Source organism: Phoca vitulina, unplaced genomic scaffold (genome assembly GCF_004348235.1).
Source record: "Phoca vitulina isolate PV1807 unplaced genomic scaffold, GSC_HSeal_1.0 scaffold25, whole genome shotgun sequence".
Classification (NCBI taxonomy): domain Eukaryota; kingdom Metazoa; phylum Chordata; class Mammalia; order Carnivora; family Phocidae; genus Phoca; species Phoca vitulina.
Genome location: NW_022589728.1, coordinates 35,608,614 through 35,627,517, shown reverse-complemented (window position 1 = coordinate 35,627,517; position 18,904 = coordinate 35,608,614). Strand labels below are relative to the sequence as shown.

The following is an 18,904-nucleotide window of genomic DNA, read 5'->3' as shown; positions in this document are numbered from 1 at the left end:
CTCCATAGGGCTGTTTACACAACATGGCAGCTGGCTTTTCCAGAGTGAGTAATTAGACAATCAGAGAGAGAGGGAGAGAGAGAGAACACCAAGATGGAAATCATGATGTATTTTATGACCTACCATTAGAAATCAAATATCATCAGTTCTACCATATTCTGCTACAGTGAGCTGACAGAGTGGGAGTGAATACCAGGAGGTGGTTTCTCAACTGGCAAAACATGCTGTATGGGAAGTCTGGTCCATCTTTTCTATTTATTAGGCCCTGGGGAAATTTATACTAGTCAAAGATTTGATGATGATTTCTGAATGTTACTTCTACACGTGGATTTAAATATTTTAGGTTTAAATGTTTAAACATTTAAAATTATGAATCTGCTTAAATTTGTTCTGTCAGTCATTTAACTTACAGGTAAATATTTAGAGCATTTATGCATCAAAAGCTGTCAGGGCAATTTGATATGTGTTATGATCCAGTTATGTTTATAAAAGGCCAAGGATACACAGAGACAGAGGAATCAAATTTACCTGGGGAGCTGGAGAAGGCTTCACAGAGGAGGTCATTTTGAGTTTTGTTTTAAAGGATTAATGAGATTTTTACAAGACTAAGAGACAAGCAATAAGATATAAGGAAAAAAATGTTGAGTTTCAGAAGACAATGTAGAGAACCATACCATCTTTACAAAGCTATGAGGTATTTAAACATACATATTTGATAAAAATATCAAATAGAAGCAAGGTAATGAGAAATGAAAAACTCAGGTTAGTGATTACCCACGGAGGAAGTGGGACAGCCAAAGGTATAAGATGAGAGAGAAACCAGAGAGAGGTTCAATGGTGCTGGTGATATTCTAGTGTTTGCTCGGGTCGGTAGGATTATAAATGTTAGAAATATTTATAACAGGGGCGCCTGGGTGGCTCAAATGGTTGGGCGTCTGCCTTCGGCTTGGGTCGTGATCTCAGGGTCCTGGGATCGAGCCCCACATCGGGCTCCCTGCTTGGCAGAGAGCCTCCTTCTCCCTCTACCTCTGCTGTTCCCCCTGCTTGTGCTCTCTCGCTCTCTCTGTCAAATAAATAAATAAAATCTTTAAAAAAAAAAAAGAAATATTTATAACAGCTTTTTATGTATGAAATATTATATAGTCATTTTTAACATTCAGGATATGTTGTCAGCAGAGGGAATAGCATATGAAAATGCATGGAGGGATGAAACAGCTTGGAATAAAATATAAAGACATAATTATGACAAGAAAATTCTAAATAATGCATTATTTTTCATAATATACAGTTCAGTGTTCTGAAATTGTATTGGAGTATACAAAGGAAAGAAGATTAGAGATACAATTGAAAGCAACCAACTCAAAACTCAAAATCTTACAAAAGGAGCAAGTACTATTTCTGTATTGAGAATCAGGAGGCTGATTTATCCTTTGTTGCCTGCGTGGTGATAAGATCAAGGCATATTACAATTAAGAATCTCAAATAATGTGAATTAATGATAAGTTACAGAAGCAGTTATTATTTTCATCATTAGGAAAGAGGTCTGGTGCATTTTAATTGTCTAAACCTCATCATATGCCAACAACTTTTGTTCCTAGTGGAATTCAAATCACAGGGTGGTACTTTATTTAACAACTTACCCTTTTAAACTATTGTGAAGCTGCAAGTAAGGTTTAATTATATTATTGCCAATCATCTGAAGAATGGTAATTACTTGGAGCTCTTGGCCAGTTTTTCTGATTAAAAGTGCTATGGCGTGCTGAACAGGTCATAGGTTCACATCCTGATCCTATTAATTTTCTTCTTCCTTTGACAAGGAATGACTCCACCCTTAGAAGAAGTGCTTAGGAAAAATTTGATTGATCTGAAGAGAACAGATACATGAAATGAAATAACTTCTGCTGTTACTACTTTGTTTTCCTTGTTGGTTTTTTGTATTTCTCTCTTTAAGGAAAGAAAAAAGAAAAGAAAGAAATTGTGACTCAAAGACTATTTTTCCTGTGAGAGATTTGAAGTGCTTTTAATAATTCAACAAAGTTAGCAGGGTTGACGCATGACTAAAAGCAATATTTATCTGCCAGAGAGTGAGAGGATGAGTTCCTACATATTTATTCCAGAACAAGGTTCAGGGTACCTTATTCTGGGGAAGGGGACATGATATACAAGGAGGAATGGTATAAAGGTTGGATTTTTTTTCCTTTTGAAGGATAAAAACAAAACATAATCCCTGTAAGGCTACATTGGGACTTTCTGACTAAGAAATTATATCTGTTTTGCCACAAGAAGGCCAAGAGTGTCTAAAGGTATTTTCTGAATCAGCGCTATCTTGCTGTGCTGGATTGTCACCCTAGCTCTTCCTGGGAAACCCAAGTGCCAACTGCTGTTCTTGGTTCAGCTGCCTTGGTTTCTGTTGGTCCTTTGGCTGCTTGCTAGATCTTTGTTTTGTCATTAGGTCTGCTCCTGGTGAAAAATTTCTTCCACTTTCTGCCCACTGATAATACATTCCAGCCAAACTTTACCCATATTTTCTGGGTGTGGGTGTGGCCAGAGGCAGAACATACACCTGTCCTTCTGCCACTTTCCGTGTCACTTGCGGTTGCCACGTCTCATCAGCATCAGGTGTATATCTTAACAATGGTGTCTCTGCTTTGAACTCACAAAGGTGTTCACTTTGAGTTGGTGTTAGATGTGTGGCATCTAAAAATGCCTGCAGCAACTTTCCTTCCCCACCCGCTCTCCCCTGAGATTACCCTCTGACACACAATCCTTAGAGGTCTTCTTGTTTACATACTTGCAAACACTCTCATAATCCCCGCATCTCTTCATAAATAACTCCTTCCTTCCTTCTGTTTTTTTAGCTCTGCCTGTGACTAGACCATGGGGCCCAGATGGTCCCCAATAGCCATGTTTCATCGGTTTTCACTCCAAGGGGCATCCTTAAAGAACGGTTTCCTGTTTTCAGTAAGCCTGAACTTCTGTCTTTTGATTTTCTACTGCCTGACTTTTTTACTGTTCCCTCACATCCCTTGCTCCCTTCAGTTACTTTAATTCCCCCTCCATAATAGTTAATAAAATCAGGCCTGTTCTGCGTTCCCTAGCAATCTCCTCTACTGTGTCCTCTTTTCTTTAGCTGTGAGCACAAGTATTTGCTGACATTTATTCAGCAATGAGTCGCTGACAGGGTTGGGTACCTTAGTTCCATTGTCTGAACCATATAAGAATAGCGGCCTCCTCAGTCTTCTCTTATCTCATCTCATTCTCTTTCCATTCTAATTCTTGGCATGATGTCACAAAACAGATTTGGGGGGGAGGGGAGGAGAATAGGGAGAGGTAGGTAAAAGGCTATAAACTTGCAGTCATAAGATGAGTAAGGTTTGAGGATCTAATGTATAACATGGTGATTATAGTTGATAACATTCTTGGATGATTGAAGTTTGATAAGAGAGGAGAAGTCAAATGTTCCCACTAGAAAGAAAAAAAGGAAGTTAAATATGTGAGGTGATGTATATGTTAATTAACTCAGTGGGGAGGAATCCTTTCAAAATGTGTACATATATCAAATCACCATGATGTATACTTTAAATATCTTACAATTTTTTTTTTTTCAGTTATACCTCAGTATAGCTAGGGAAAATAAAGAAGAAAGTTCTGAGCCACATTTAAGTGAAAATAGCATTCTGTTCTTTACTACCCAGATTCAAATTAGTCCTCCAGTCCCTGGAAACTGATCCATTCGTCCAACTTACTTAAAGATTAGTCATCTACTATGTGCCAGGCAATGTTTTTGAACAGGAAACACAACATAAATGATGCACAATTTCAGTCTTTAAAGAATTCAAAATATATTGGGAAGACTTACCAAAAGATGATGACAATACAATGCAATTGCTATGATGGGGGGATGTGCAAGGGTGTGTGGGAGCCTAAAGCAGAGAGCCTTCGGGAACAGCACCCCTTGGGGAAATGACTTCATAGAGAAGGTAACATCTGAGCAGTCATATCAGGTCTGCTTGATGTGCTTCCAACATGGGGGCAGGGTACAGAGGGGGATTCCAGAAAGAAGACAGTTAATGCAGAGATCTTAAGGACAGAACAAGCACATTCTTCTATGACCGGAAAGAGGAAAATAAAGGGGGGGGGGGCGGAGATAATGTTGGAAAGGAAGGATAAGGACTTATGTATGAAGGGTCTTGGTTATCTTTATGAGGAATGTGAAATTATTTTGTAGGTAGTGGAAAAGCAACAAAAATTGAAGCAAAGACAATTACAGGAAGTTGTCCTTGCAACCACTGTACATTTTTTCCCCTGTATCCCCTCTAATTTCATCCCCTGTCTTCTCTTAAGTCATGTTCTTAAATTCCTTTAAACATACTCAAGTAATAATAATCTCTTATATTTGATATATTGGAATCTGAGGTCTAGTTTGATTAGGACCCTTACCTCCATTCCTATTTATCACCATAGGAAGCACAGGAGAAGACACCCCTCTCCCCTGGGACTCTAATTCCCATAGGACTTCTGCATTGCTATCTGTCCCTCCATTTCCTTCCCTTCTCTATCTTCTGAAACTTTAGAGAAGTTTCAAGTCAATCATTAGCAAAATCCCCTTAATAATCAATTTATTTTGAGACTATTTCCTTTAGGTTCTTTTTTGTTACTAACACTGATCTCTCCATTGATTATACTCTTTCTCTTACATTCCTTCTGTTTTCTCCTTCTACCACAAGGGCTGGAGTCATGGTATACCTCCCGCCTTATTTCTTTTTAATGGTACTTCAAGATTATTCTCCTTTCCTCCTCCATAAAAACTTCAAGTTTTGACTGTGATTTTGTCAAACTGTTCCATCCACTGTCTCTCCTTGCTATAATCATCTACTAATTCTCAAGTCATTTTCCCTCCTTCTTTGATGATCTTATTTCCTGGTTCAATCCTACTCTCAACACTATTCTTGTTTTAATTCTCGGTGATCTTATTGTTGATGTAGAAAATTTTGCCAGTGTTCTGGGCTCTTAGATATTGAATCTCGTCTCCAATTTCATATTCCATCCCAACTCAGAGACTCACTTCCATGGGCATATCCTTGACATTGCTCTTACAAATCGCAATTTCGAATATCTACTGTGACTATCACTGAATATTTTTCTAGCTCATTCCTGCTAATATCATGACTAAAAACACAAAAACAAATAAAAACAAAAACCTTTGACCACTTCAGAATTTAAGAGTTGATCTTAAATTGACCTTATCACCCTCCTTCCTCATCCCATGCTATTCCTTCCTTCCTTACATGACACAAATACCATGGCAAAGTCAAAAATTACTCCCTTACATATACCCACAGCTCCTTTGTCTTTCCCTCTGCTTTTCACAGTTACCTAGAGATACCAAAAGTCTGGTGAGATCAATACTGCCACTTTGATATCTGCATCCACACCACCAAATATGGCTGAAGAAGGAAGACATAGCACATAATGAAGCCAATCTCACTTTAAATTCATGATCGTGAATGCTGCCTGACAATGATCTGATATTTCCCTAGTCCTCTCCTTACAACTGACCTATTCAAATATTTCATACATTCTTCTCTCATTTTCCTATTATTCTCTCAGTTGATGAATCTTCCTGTTTCACTAAGCAAATTAAAGCATTCAGAACTTAACACTCAAAAAAAGGAACTCTTGGTTTTGCTTCCTATCTCTCACCGCCACCAACACAAAAAGCAACAAAAACATGTTCGTCCTATGGTTTTCTCCATCTCAGTGAATGGCAACTTCATTCTTCTAGGTGTAGGGCCAGAAAACGTGGTGCTGTCTTTGATGGTTTTCTTTGCTCACATCTTGCATCTTGTCCTTTAAGAAACCCTATGATTCTCCTTTCAGTATATGTGCTGCTGAAGCGAGCACTGTGATTCTCCTTTCAAAATATATCAAGAATGTTATGCTTCTGTCTACCTCATTACTTCCACTTTGGTCCAGGTGACCAGCATTTTTGCCTGAATTATTGCACTAACTTCAGAGATTGAATCATGCTGCTTCCCTTGTCCACTGTACTTGATTCTCGAGAGCAATCACCAGAGTGGTCCTGTTTGAAATATAAGTCGGATTATGTCCCTCCTCTACTCAAAAACTTAAAATTATCCCCACCTCAGTGAGACTAGAAGCCCAAACCATTACTATTATTTAAAATTCCATACATGTTTTCATCTCTGACTTCATCTTTTCTCTGCCTTACTATTTCTCCGTATCATATATCACTATGTAACATTCTGTATATTTTACTTTTCTATCTTGATTCTTTCCAGTACCATAAGGACAGGGATTTTCGTATGTTTTGTTCACTACTATATTGCAAAAGCCTAGATCAATGCCTAACTCATAGTAGGCATGTTTCACATGGCTACATTATCTAATCTGTTGTGCATGCTAATACTTTTATAGTTGTGTGATTTACTGCAGTAATTCAAAGGATGATCTCTAATCAGACTCAGAGAAGTTTGAATTTCATCTGCACCTTGCTACATGAATTTGCAAATTGCATTTAATGTCTCCAAGTCTTGTCTTCTCATTTTAAAAATGGACATAGTAATAGTAACTGACTCAAAGGATAATTGTAAGAATTAAATGAGAAAATGCAGGTAAAATGTTCAAAATGTCCAGGGCAAAGCTAGCAAACTTTTAATAAATCTAGTTAATATTTTTTAATTAAAGCTAATACATATTATATTATTTTTCTTTTTGTGTCTTCATTTGCACATTTAAGTAATTTTATAAGAGGAGAAGATAAGCTCTTTGAGATTGGAAATGTTAACTTCTATTTCCTTTTAAACCCTTCCAATTTGTTTCACACCAGTATTTAATCAGTTATTCTTTGAGAGTCAGGCCCCTGAAGTGTTTTGAATGGCTCATTTTCAGTATGCTAAGGTCATATGATGAAGCAGCCCCATGGTTTCATCCATTTTTCTATGACAGACTACTCCAGAGTAGGAAAAAAATGTTATGTACTCACCTTTGTGTAAAAACAAGACAAGACAAAACAAAAACCTCTGAAGGGAATTACCACAGTGCATTATAAAAATGTTTGGAAGAGAGTTTTCCTAAAAATGACACTCAGGAAGTTCATTGAAATCATTTGCAATTCATCTATGCAAAACTTTACACTTTATGTTCAATCATTTTAAACTTTCCACTTAGGAACATAACCCTTAGAAGTCTAATAGTCTAAACTGTTGGATGCTCACATAGTTTAACTAAATTTTTAGAATTAACAAATACACATGTAAGACTGGCTCTTTTGCTCATGAGTTTAATTATGATGATCCAGAAGGGGGCAACATGTAGGGGTCATCAGCAGGGCTGTGACAGCACAAAGCTTCTCTGAGAGTCTGCACTAAATAGACTTCACTGTGCAAGTTTACCACAGGTGGGAGAGATTTTTTTTTCTTCCGTGAGAAACAGCCACTCTAAATAAATATATTTTGTTCAGATTGCGTATGAGTTGATTAGAATTTGTATTCACAAAGCTAGGACTAGAATCCTGGTTATAACTGCTAGCCTATGACTTTTATTTTACACTTCCGTATTCCTATATTCTAGGCTAATTTAAAGAAAAGCCTTCATCTAGGAGTTAAAATAACCTTGAGTTCTAGTCACACCTCTGTAAATGCAAAGATTTGCTGTTCTTGACAAGACTTGTTCACCTTTATGCCTTAGTTTACTCACCTGTGTAAAAGTAGGGATTGTATCTGCCCGGTATTTTTTACTGCTTGTTAGCATTATGTGCGATGTAAAGATACTTAAAAGTATATTACGTACTTTCCAATCGGAAGGATATTTCAACAGCAGTAGTAGCAATTTCTTTTTTTTTTTTTTAAAGATTTTATTTATTTATTTGAGACAGAGAGAATGAGAGAGAGAGAGCACATGAGAGGGGGGAGGGTCAGAGGGAGAAGCAGGCTCCTTGCTGAGCAGGGAGCCCGATGCGGGACTGGATCCCGGGACTCCAGGATCATGACCTGAGCCAAAGGCAGTCGCTTAACTAACTGAGCCACCCAGGCGCCCAGTAGTAGCAATTTCTGATGCTCCTGCTCTTTCTTCAACTTTTAGTCTTTGTTCTTTCCATTCAGTTTCTAAATTTCTGTGACTACATTAACATCACCTCCCACCCCCCACCTTTTCAGAAATAGCACATTGGATTTTGCCAGTAGAAAATCCAATGATAAAATCACACTGATAGTGAAATAAAAAGCTCCTCCTATTTTTCTTGGGTGAAATTTTGATAACACCAAATTGTCCTTTCCAATTCTGTACTTGGATATTAGTTACAATAGCATCTTTTCTTCTCATTTTCACAGGAAATGACTTATTTCTTGTAGCAGTTCACGAACTGGGACATGCTCTGGGATTGGAGCATTCCAATGACCCCACTGCCATCATGGCCCCATTTTACCAGTACATGGAAACTGACAACTTCAAACTACCTAATGATGATTTGCAAGGCATCCAGAAAATTTATGGTAGGTTACCACTGTTTCTGTTTGGTTAACCCTACAGTGAAGTCCAGAATTCCTGCTGTGTTTTCTTCTTTGAGATGGATGCTCTAAGTATATGAGAAAGATAAATACCGAGAAATAAGAAAAAAAATAGTCTGGCCTATTGGCAGAAGTCTTATATCAATCAAGTTTTGTTGGCAGTAGTCCAGATATCTTAATATACAGATTATAGTAAATCTACACACTGATAAATTTTTCTTACTGAGTTTAATTGAAACCTGCAGTTACAGCAAAGGTCTGACAAACTTTAGTATTTAAAATTCAGGTAAAAAAATATAATAAATGAATATAACCAATAAAAACAGTGAGAAATATAAGATCTTCTTATAAGATACTGAGATTTTGGTAAAAACTGACAAATTGACCCTCAGTTTATGATACTTGATGTTAGACAGTTACGGGATAAATCCCTTTTGAGGTTGCAGAACATACTCTTGTGTAATGGCTATAATAAAATGACCTCAAAAGCGTGTAATTATTGACTAAGTGAAAGTTAACAAACATGGAAGTGGAAGTTAACAAATGGCAAAGTTTACTTACACCTGATTCAAAATAAATTCCTAATATACTGAGATCATTTTTATTTATGGGGTTCAGTCAGTGAATACAAATTAAGACAAAAGGGAGAAAGACTATAATCCTAACTCCGTCAACAGAACCACTGACCTTTATAAAGACATTTATTTCACACATAATTGTTAAGAACTTGACATTTATAATTTATATATGGAGAGTATGCTTTACTAAATTAATGAAGTGATGCTTTCATTTTACAATACAAAGGCAAATGTGTGTTATCTGTATGTTAATATCCAGTATCTAGAAGGTGTCATTTGCATTTTTAAATAGCATAGTTTAAGTTCACTAATTTGTTTTGCATTCATTAGTTTTTCAATTTCAGTATCTCAGTGGTAACCATTCTCTCAGGGTCAAAATAGGGTTTGGAGAAAAAAAAAATGTCAGCTTTTGTGCTGCTCTTTATTTTGGGGATACTGAGAAAAGGGAAATGTCTCAGACTCAAAACTAAGTAGCACATGTGTCGAACGTGCTAGCCTGTGCCTAATTTGTGCCATCAGAAATTCCTCCTAAGTGGTTAACTGAGGTTAGGGAAGGCTCTTTCTCATGACCTCATGAATTAGTAGTCTAGACTGAAGGTCTGCAAAAGGATATTCTTTCCGTATCTAAATATTAAGTGCGAACAGCTCTGTATTTCTTTTTAAAAACATAAATTCCTTGAGGAATGATGCTTTACATCTGTACCAAATTATATATGTAAACTTTGGCTTAATTTAGAAACCTCTTTTTAGAAATACTTCTTCACATTAATATTTTACTAGTGGCGTTTTAATCAATAGGTGTTTCAGATTCAGTATTCAAATGAAACACTCATCTGGCAATTTGTCAAAACATGTCATTAGAAGAAAATAATGAAAGTCAGGAAAAGGTTATAAATACAGTTGGAGACACAGGATAGAATAAACTTTGATTCGTTAATGTTTATCCTTTAGAACTATTTGCATAGAATCATTGTCTATCAAACCTAGTTATCTAGGATTAACTTTGGTGGAGCTTACATGCATGGTTCCAGTATTCATCTTCATTTATGTATTATTTATACACCACCTACTTCCAAAAAAGATTTGAAAGCAGCTTTTCCAATAAGGACTCTGGCGAAGCTATAAAAAAATATCATTAAAAATTAACAAAGAAAGTTCAGTGAATTGGATTCAGAACTTAGCATGATAAGGACTTTCTGAGAGACTTGGCAGTGGTGTGTTGGGTACGGTGGTTTGTTTTTTCAGAAAACATACAATCTTAAAGACTTCTTAGCTCACTTAATCTGTGCCCTCCCCTCATGAGTGATTGTCCTTGGCAGCAGACTGTCCAGCACTATTCCAGTGTTAAGTGAGCCAAGTGCTTTCCTCATATTTTCAAAGGTCCACCTGACAAGATTCCTCCACCGACAAGACCTCTACCGACAGTGCCCCCACACCGCTCCGTTCCTCCAGCCGACCCACGCAAGAATGACAGGCCCAAACCTCCTCGGCCTCCCACTGGCAGACCTTCCTATCCTGGAGCCAAACCCAACATCTGCGATGGGAACTTTAACACTCTAGCTATTCTTCGCCGGGAGATGTTTGTTTTCAAGGTAGGAGGCTGTGATTTTTTTTTTTTTTTAACAGTAGATCAAGTGTCTACGGTGTCGCTTTAGAAAACAAGTTCTCATTCATTCTCACACTACCTTCCCAGACCTCTCACAGTTAGAAGTTTCAAAAAAGCATCTTAAAAAATAAACGCACAAATGGGCTTAAATGTCTAGCAGAAGATTGCTGTAACATTCTATTTGAGGAATGCATTTATGTCAGCAGAAGCTAAAATGCCTAGAAATGTGAGGGTAAGAAAATGCTGCATGTTACGAACAGATAAAAAAGCATAATTGAAATCATGAATAGGAACTAATAGGGATGATTTGCTTGGGAGCTTAGCCACTTCAGGCGCGCTAGAGCTATTCTATCTTTGATTTGCACATCTTTATGAGATCCCTATGATTTCACTTGACAATTAAAGCATTGTTTTTTAGAAGTAGTAGTGATCATTTTGTTTGGGGTCTACTGGCAGGAATTTGAGTTAATATGAAACCATCATTTTGATTTTACAAAAGTGTATGTCGTTTTCTTTAGTCAGGCATTTATATATACCTGATTTATATTATTTTTTAAGAAGGTTACAAGTAAAACTAATATTACATTTTGCTAAGTGTGCCTTTTAATGTCATTGGGTTCTCAGACAATAACAAGCAGTGTATGAAAGTAAGTTACATAATGAACTTACAAAGTAAGTTTAATCTAATGTTGAAAGGTGAATATAGTGTAATAGTGAAAAATATTTTCTCCCTCAATATTGTAAACTGATCTGAAAAACTGATGAGAAAATATAAGTGTTATGTTGGCATTAGCGTATTAAAATAACCACATCTTAGCAATACCATCCATTTAAAAAGAAAATAATGTGCTCTCTTTTTGGGTAGACGTGAATCAATAAATAATGAAATATTGTCCTACTTATACAGAATTTCCTATCTACCAGAGGCTACACTTTAAAAATATAGATTTCATATAATTTTTAATAGACAAAGTACTCTATTTCCTTTATTGGAAAATAAGATTTGGATTTGATATAATATGCATAAGAGCATCATACTTTCCAGGAAAAATCGATGCTTTCGTTCAAACACATGAATAGATTTTTGAATTCTGTAAGTGCTCTGCAATGCTTAATTAGATATCTTCCATTCAATTTAAGTAGATTAATAAATTTAGATTCAAGGAGTAAAAAATAAAAGCTCTCTCTCTCTCTTCTCTCCTTCTCTTTATATATAGCCTCTCATTGTGGCTCAGCCTGCAGCAACTAGTTGAAATGAAAACAAAATGCAGTCATTTGTGTATTCTACAAGACACCAAATGACATTTGAAGGATTTTGTTTTCTCCGTTTTGGCCAAATTCCAACATCCCAGCTTTATAGCTTGATATCATAGTCATATCAACAAGGTGATAAACTTATCTGAGAATATGATGTGAAATGGACTCTGGGTACATCCTTTCCATCCTTCCTATCTGTCTAACTAGATGGCCGATCTCAGAAAAGACTGATATCTTCAACTGTAACAATCATTTTCACCAGCCATTCTGCTCTGCACACTGGGAGTGTTCTTGATTGACAAAATGAGGTCTTGTGATCACTGGTTCCTGGAATCAGGAATGTATAAAAAGCACATAGGCCAACTCTCAAGTAGAATACAGTAGCCACTATTATTAATATCAGAACAGGTATATGAAAAATACGAGTAAGGTCTGCTTCTCTAACCTCTCATGTTACCTTGGCTTCCTTAATCAAAACTCTATAGGAGAGGGGCGCCTGGGTGGCTCAGTCATTGGGCGTCTGCCTTCGGCTCAGGTCATGATCCCAGTGTCCTGGGATCGAGTCCCACATCGGGCTCCCTGCTCAGCAGGAAACCTGCTTCTCTCTCTCCCTCTCCCACTCCCCCTGCTTGTGTTCCCTCTCTCACTGTGTCTCTCTCTGTCAAAAAAATAAAAAATCTTAAAAAAAAAAAAAAAAAACTCTATAGGAGAGAGTTCCGAAACTCTATCTGAATAATTTCTTTTTTCCACTGGTCCCTGCCCTCTTTCTAAGAATGATTACTGTTGAGGATATCTTCTGATAGGCATTGCATTCTTTTTAACCTCCACTTACTTGATGGATTTTGTGTGACATGACTTGATAATTTTCATACTCATCTCCTCTTCCGTAGAAAGCCCAGGGCAGTTTACTAGGCACCAGGGATGTAGAATAGAAGGTAGCGCCCCTGTCTTTATGGAGCTCATATTCCAGGAGTGAAGACAAACATGAACCTAAGTACTTTCAAGATGTAGGAGTAAAAGGTACAACATGGACATGAAGAGAACGTACTGAAGTCTAGTTGAATAGTTCAAGAAAACTTGACTGAGAAAAAGCTTATGCTGAATTTTGAGAGAAAAATTTCTTAGGCACATTAAAGAAATTGGTATTTGGTGTACTAAAAAGTTGGTGTATTGAGGGAGAAAAAATAGATATATTAACTCTAGTGCAAAGTGACAAATTATATAAATTGGAAATAAACAAGAAAGCATGATTGAGTGATACCTGCTCTTAATTAATAGCTACTATGGATTGAGTAACTAATATGTCCCTAAATGTATCTGGGCACTTTACATCCATAATCTCTAAATCTGATAATAACTCTGCAAGATGCACAGAATTCTCTATTTTACAAATGAGAAAACTGAGAATCAGAAAAGTTAAGTAGTCAGTCTGAGTTACAAGGTTTGTAAGTAGTAGTCAGTAGATGAACGCAGGTCTACTTGATTCTAAAATCTATGTTTTTCCCACTAAGCTTTGCTACCTGAAAGAGTAAGGGAAAGTTCAAATGAAAGGTGGTAGGCTTTAAACTATATCTTAAAATAATAAATATGCAAGAAATATTTATTGAGCTCCTACTGTGAGATGCTGTTTTAGGCACCGGCCATGTGTTAGTAAACAAAACAGCTAGACCCTGGCTTCTTGGAGCTTACATTCTAGCTTTCAAAGTGTTTCACACAGAGGTTCTCCATGGGTCACTGAACTATGTGGGAAAGCATCCACAAATTCTGTTTTCCTTCGGTAATAACTGCTGGCCCACTAAGTTATCCCTTTATACCTAAATAGACTAGACTAACTTTACCTCAAATTAATGTCATTTCCCCATATGTGTTCTACTTGCCTGAAATTACTCTCTGCCAGTCTCTCTTGTGCATGCCTGCCTTTTAAATTTTCTTTTAATATACTCATCATTAGTTTCATAGTTTGCTCCTTATCAACTATTCCTTCAAGTATATTTTAGGATCACCCACTCTTTGATCTCACTTTTACTAATGTAACTTGATTCTCTACTTTTCTTCACTACAGATTCTCTACACAAATTAGAAACCTCTTTATCTCCTCAACCCTTACCCACCCAACACTCATTTCACTGTGGTTTTAATATCTGGGGCTTCCTTGCAAGCCTCTGCTTATCTAAAACTTCCCTCCTCAATGCCTTCCACATGTCCCAACCTCTCTGACTATTCTTCAACCCCATATCTCTTTCTAGTGATTTCTGTATTTATTCTCTACATTCAATTAGCGTATTTTAAATTTCTATCTTCTCTATTTCTCATGGTAGTACATTCCTTAACTAGATTATAAACTTCGTCAAAGCAGGGATTGGTTCATATGGGCTTCATAATGCTCAAGCTAATGAATAAGGATCTCAATATAAGAATTATCTAATGAAAATAGAGCTACTATTGTGTTTATACAACAGTAATCAACCAATATGACGTTGCTGAAAATACTTCATTCTGCTAGTTTGTTATTCCTTGCCCAAAGATTTCCGTATGCTTTACTTAAAATCCGTATGTATGTTTTTACTTAAATTCTGAAATCTAAGTAATAGGTAATATCATCAGATAATTTGTTTTCTTATTAGAAAGGAACTTTTCTTTAGAATGGTAGTTGTTGCTTTTAGGAGCAAAATTCCTCTTCAGAGATTTGATTTACATTGAGCTTTGCAGACACTCATTTATTTGAAGTGAGTTCACCTGGACATGTATCTAAATGGAAATACAACAAGCACTACATATATATAATGTACAACATATATTTTAATTATATATATGTGTGTGTGTGTGTATAAATTTCTGTCCCATCCTATAGATAAAATCCTGAATATATTCACATGAGAAAGTTAAGCCTTCCATGCAGCTTCATAATCTTTGGGGAACATAAACCACCTAAAGCAAGAAAATGAAAATCAAAACAAAATGCCAAGGAACAGAGGAATAAAATAGTGATACAAGAGAAGCTTTGTCCTTCCTCAAAAGAGGTGATTTTTAAGAGTGTTCCCTGCAGAGTTTATACTGTGTATATCACAGGAGGTTGCTGTTGTGACCAAGCTGACAAAAGGAAAATCTGACTGTTCAAATGAAGACTCAAAGTGCTTTGGGACTACAAGATAAAAACATGGACTATTTAGCTATTTTGTGGTGTAAAAGAAAGTGGAATTAGCCAAACTTGTATAGGATATGTTTCAGCACACAATATTTTGTTATATGGGAAAGAATGCAGTAGTAACTCTTCTTCCTGAAATTGAAGATAGGAAGAAAAACTGTATCCACACCTGCAGTTCTTTTAGCATGTGCAGACACATGTGTGTGCATGCACACACGCTCACACGCACACACACGCACACAAGGTTTCACCTGGCAACTGACCAGTTCTTTAAATCAAGGGGAAAGGGGAACAAACAAAGGCCGGTGCTTTACAGTAGAGCTAGAAAGGATAGTGTTAAAAGGCACTTTTACACTGTTTCGTGGAACAGCATTCACGGAAGTACAGTAAAGTGTCTTTCCAATTAGTAGAGAAGAAGGCTTAAGGCTCTGAGTAAGGAAAGCATTTCATTGTATACCAAGAAAACCGCAAAAAAACAAAAACAAGAAAGCAAACCCAACACAGAAATCACTTGGTTCTTTTTTCTTTATCAAATTCTTGTCTATTCATGTTTATTCATCCCAAAACTATGTGTTCTTAAATATGACCATCTTCACTTATGACTACCTACTTAATTCTACTGAAGAATCATAGTTCCTTTTATTTCCACAGAAACAGATCTGTCCAGGTTCTGCCCTTATTGATACTAGCTTAACTTCCATTCAAAGTACAATGTCTCATTAGCCAAGCCTAGTAAGTACAGGGTATGATCCAATTTCATTTGCAAGATGCTGGTTTTGTTTCATAAAAGAAGAGATTTTATATGAGAGACAGAGAGAGAGAGAATGAGAGAGGTTCAAGGGGTGGGGAAATGAGGAGACATTGCACAAAGGGTAAAAGTTTCAGTTATAAGTCCTGGAGACCTAATATACAGCATGGTGACTATAGTTAATAATAATGTATAGTTTACTTGAAATTTGCTAAAGTAGAGCTCAGTTGTTCTCACCATAAAAAAAAAAAGTAGGTAACTATGTGAGGTGATGGATAATTAGTTTGATTGTGGTAATCATTTCACAATGTATACTTATAAGAAATCATCAATTTGTATACCTTAAATATACACCATTTTTATTTGTCAATAGACCTCAATAAAGTTGGGGCAAAAAGCCAAGGTTCTTTCAGTTGCCCACAAAGCTGCATGATCACTACATTTTGCTTTACCTCTCTGATCTCACCTCCTCTTTCCTTGCTCATTTTTACTCACTCAGTGCCAGCCACCCTTGTCTCCCTGCTGTGTTTGAACTTGCCAGGCACTCCTGGCTTTGCAGGTCTTCCCTGTCAAATACCAAATATTCGTGTATCTTCCAGATTTCTGGGGCTGTTTGTAAAGCATCAGAAGGCTATCTCCAATCTCTATTCCTGCACAGTCTGCTTCTACATAGGTATGCATGGGGCTAGATATATGAAAGGAAACAATATTTGTAGAAATAGAGTTTTTGTAGAATAGAGTTTATTGTGGGTTATATAAACTTTGTGCCATTTTTGTGACTCTAAAGACTAGATTTGCCATTTACAATTGGAAGAATTCTTTCCCAGCTCTTAACCTAATGATGTCATTCATTCTTGTTGCATACTTGTATGTCCTTGTTTACATCAGTATAGGATGATGCTTAAAGTTTTAGACATTAGAGATAGACTTGGAGTCAGATCCCATTTGTCATAGGCTCCACACAAGGAGCCTACTCCTGTATTTACTGCTGGATTGCGCCATGCCATGAACATAGCAGACAATAAATATCCTTAAAAATATCTCTGAGCTTATTTTCCTTATCTGTATAATGGCTAACAAATTCCATCATAGGTACATAGTAAGCCTCAGGAAATGGTAGCTTTTTTGTAGCAAGACAGACTTGGCATTTGGAATTACTCATTATATTCAATAACTCAAATTCCCGTGCTGTTTGAAATTATTTTTTAAAATAACTTTTAGCTGAGTAAAGATCACAGAAAATGGCTCTAATTTGTATTTTTAAGGGAAAGGAATGGAGTGGTTTGTGATTGTTGTTCATATCACTTTATTCAATGAAATAATTAAAAGTATTCTGTTGTCAGATGGGGGTGCGTGGGTGGTTCAGTCAGTTAAGCGTCTGATTGTTGGTTTCGGCTCAGGTCATGATCTCATGGGTCATGGGATGGAGCTGGTCTGGGTCCTGCTCCCAGACTCCCAAGAGGAGTCTGCTTAAACATTCTCTCCCTCTGCCCCTTCCCCCACTCGTGCACTCTCTCTCTCTCTCTCTCTCTCTCTCAAATAAATAATTTAATCTTAAAAAATATATATATTCTGTTGTCAGAGAATCCAAAAAGTGTTTAAAAAAGAAATACTTAGAGAAATTACACAACAGAGGGTAATCTAAAATTACTCTGAGTCATAGTTTAATTCTGTACTGCCGGGAAGTATTAACTGATATTAATAGTATGTTGTAATTGGGGCTAGATTCACATTAGACCAAAGGGAGCTATCAACAAGACGCTGCAAGCAGAATATTAATTAAATTTCCTTGTAGTACAAAATCACAGTCTTTCAAATATTTTAGGTAAGTAAACATTTTAGGAAGCAACTGGAATTATGTGTAATACTGAATTTTAATGTCAATATTAATTGATTTTCAAAATATTTGTATTCCCTATGGCTTAAGATTTACTCCTTGAAATATTTAAATTCTTTACTGACATTTCCTGACCGTTGGGGCAAGTGTCTTAAGTATTCAGAAGAATGGATTCACAGTCACCTATATTTCCAGTCTTCTCTCTGGTTACCTTTTTTATAGGTGACTTCAAACATTTTAAGCATATATTTGGATACTTGCTTTGGATTCAGTAAAACTGTTTTTATTAATAATATAAAATAGAACATTTAATATATGCTTACAAATAGACCCATAAATACAGAGAGGAGGGGGTAGGGGAATGGGCAAAATGAGTGAAGGGGAGTGGGAGATACAGGTGTCCAATTACAGAATGAATAAGTCACAGGGATGAAAGTACAACAGAGGGAATAGAGTCAGTGGTATTGTATTAGCAGTGTGTAGTGACAGATGGTAGCTACATTTGCAGTGAGGGCAGCATAAATGCAAACTGGTGCAGCCACTCTGGAGAACAGTATAGAGGTTCCTCAAAAAGTTAAAAATGGAATTACCCTATGATCCAGCAATTGCATTACTAGGTATTTACCTAAAGAATACAAAAACAGTAATTTGAAGGGATACATGCACCCCAATGTTTATAGCAGCATTATCAACAATAGCCAAATTATAGAAACAGCCCAGGTGGCCATCAAATGACAGATGGATAAAGAAAATACGGTATATATGATATATGGACTATTAGCCATAAAAAAGAATGAAATCTTGCCATTTGCAATGATGTGGATGGGGCTAGACAGTATGATGCTAAGCGAAATAAGCCAGTCAGAGAAAGACAAATACCATACGATTTCACTCACATGTGGAATTTAAGAAACAAGACAAATGAACATGGGGGGCAGAAAAGAGAGGACAACCATGAGCCAGACTCTTAACTATAGAGAACAAACTGATGGTTACCAGAGGGGAAGTGGGTGGGGGGGATGGGTTAAATAGGTGATGGGGATTAAGGACGGCACTTGTGATGAGCACCAGGTGTTGTACGTAAGTGCTGAATCACTAAATTCTACACCTGAAACTAATATTACACTGTATGTTAACTGGAATTTAAATAAAAAAATTAAAACAAAAATCACTACGTTGCACACCTGAAACTGATGTAACATTGT

General features: G+C 36.6%; 1 protein-coding gene across 2 annotated transcripts in view; it reads left to right on the top strand.

Annotated features, from left to right (window-relative positions):
• MMP16 (matrix metallopeptidase 16) overlaps nt 1-18,904 on the top strand; it is a 274,315-nt gene that overhangs the window by 194,631 nt on the left and 60,780 nt on the right. For both annotated transcript variants that reach the window (XM_032421584.1, XM_032421585.1), the window contains exons 5-6: nt 8,352-8,513; nt 10,487-10,698. In XM_032421584.1, coding sequence (XP_032277475.1) covers nt 8,352-8,513; nt 10,487-10,698 — 374 coding nt within the window. The remainder of the gene's footprint in view (nt 1-8,351; nt 8,514-10,486; nt 10,699-18,904) is intronic.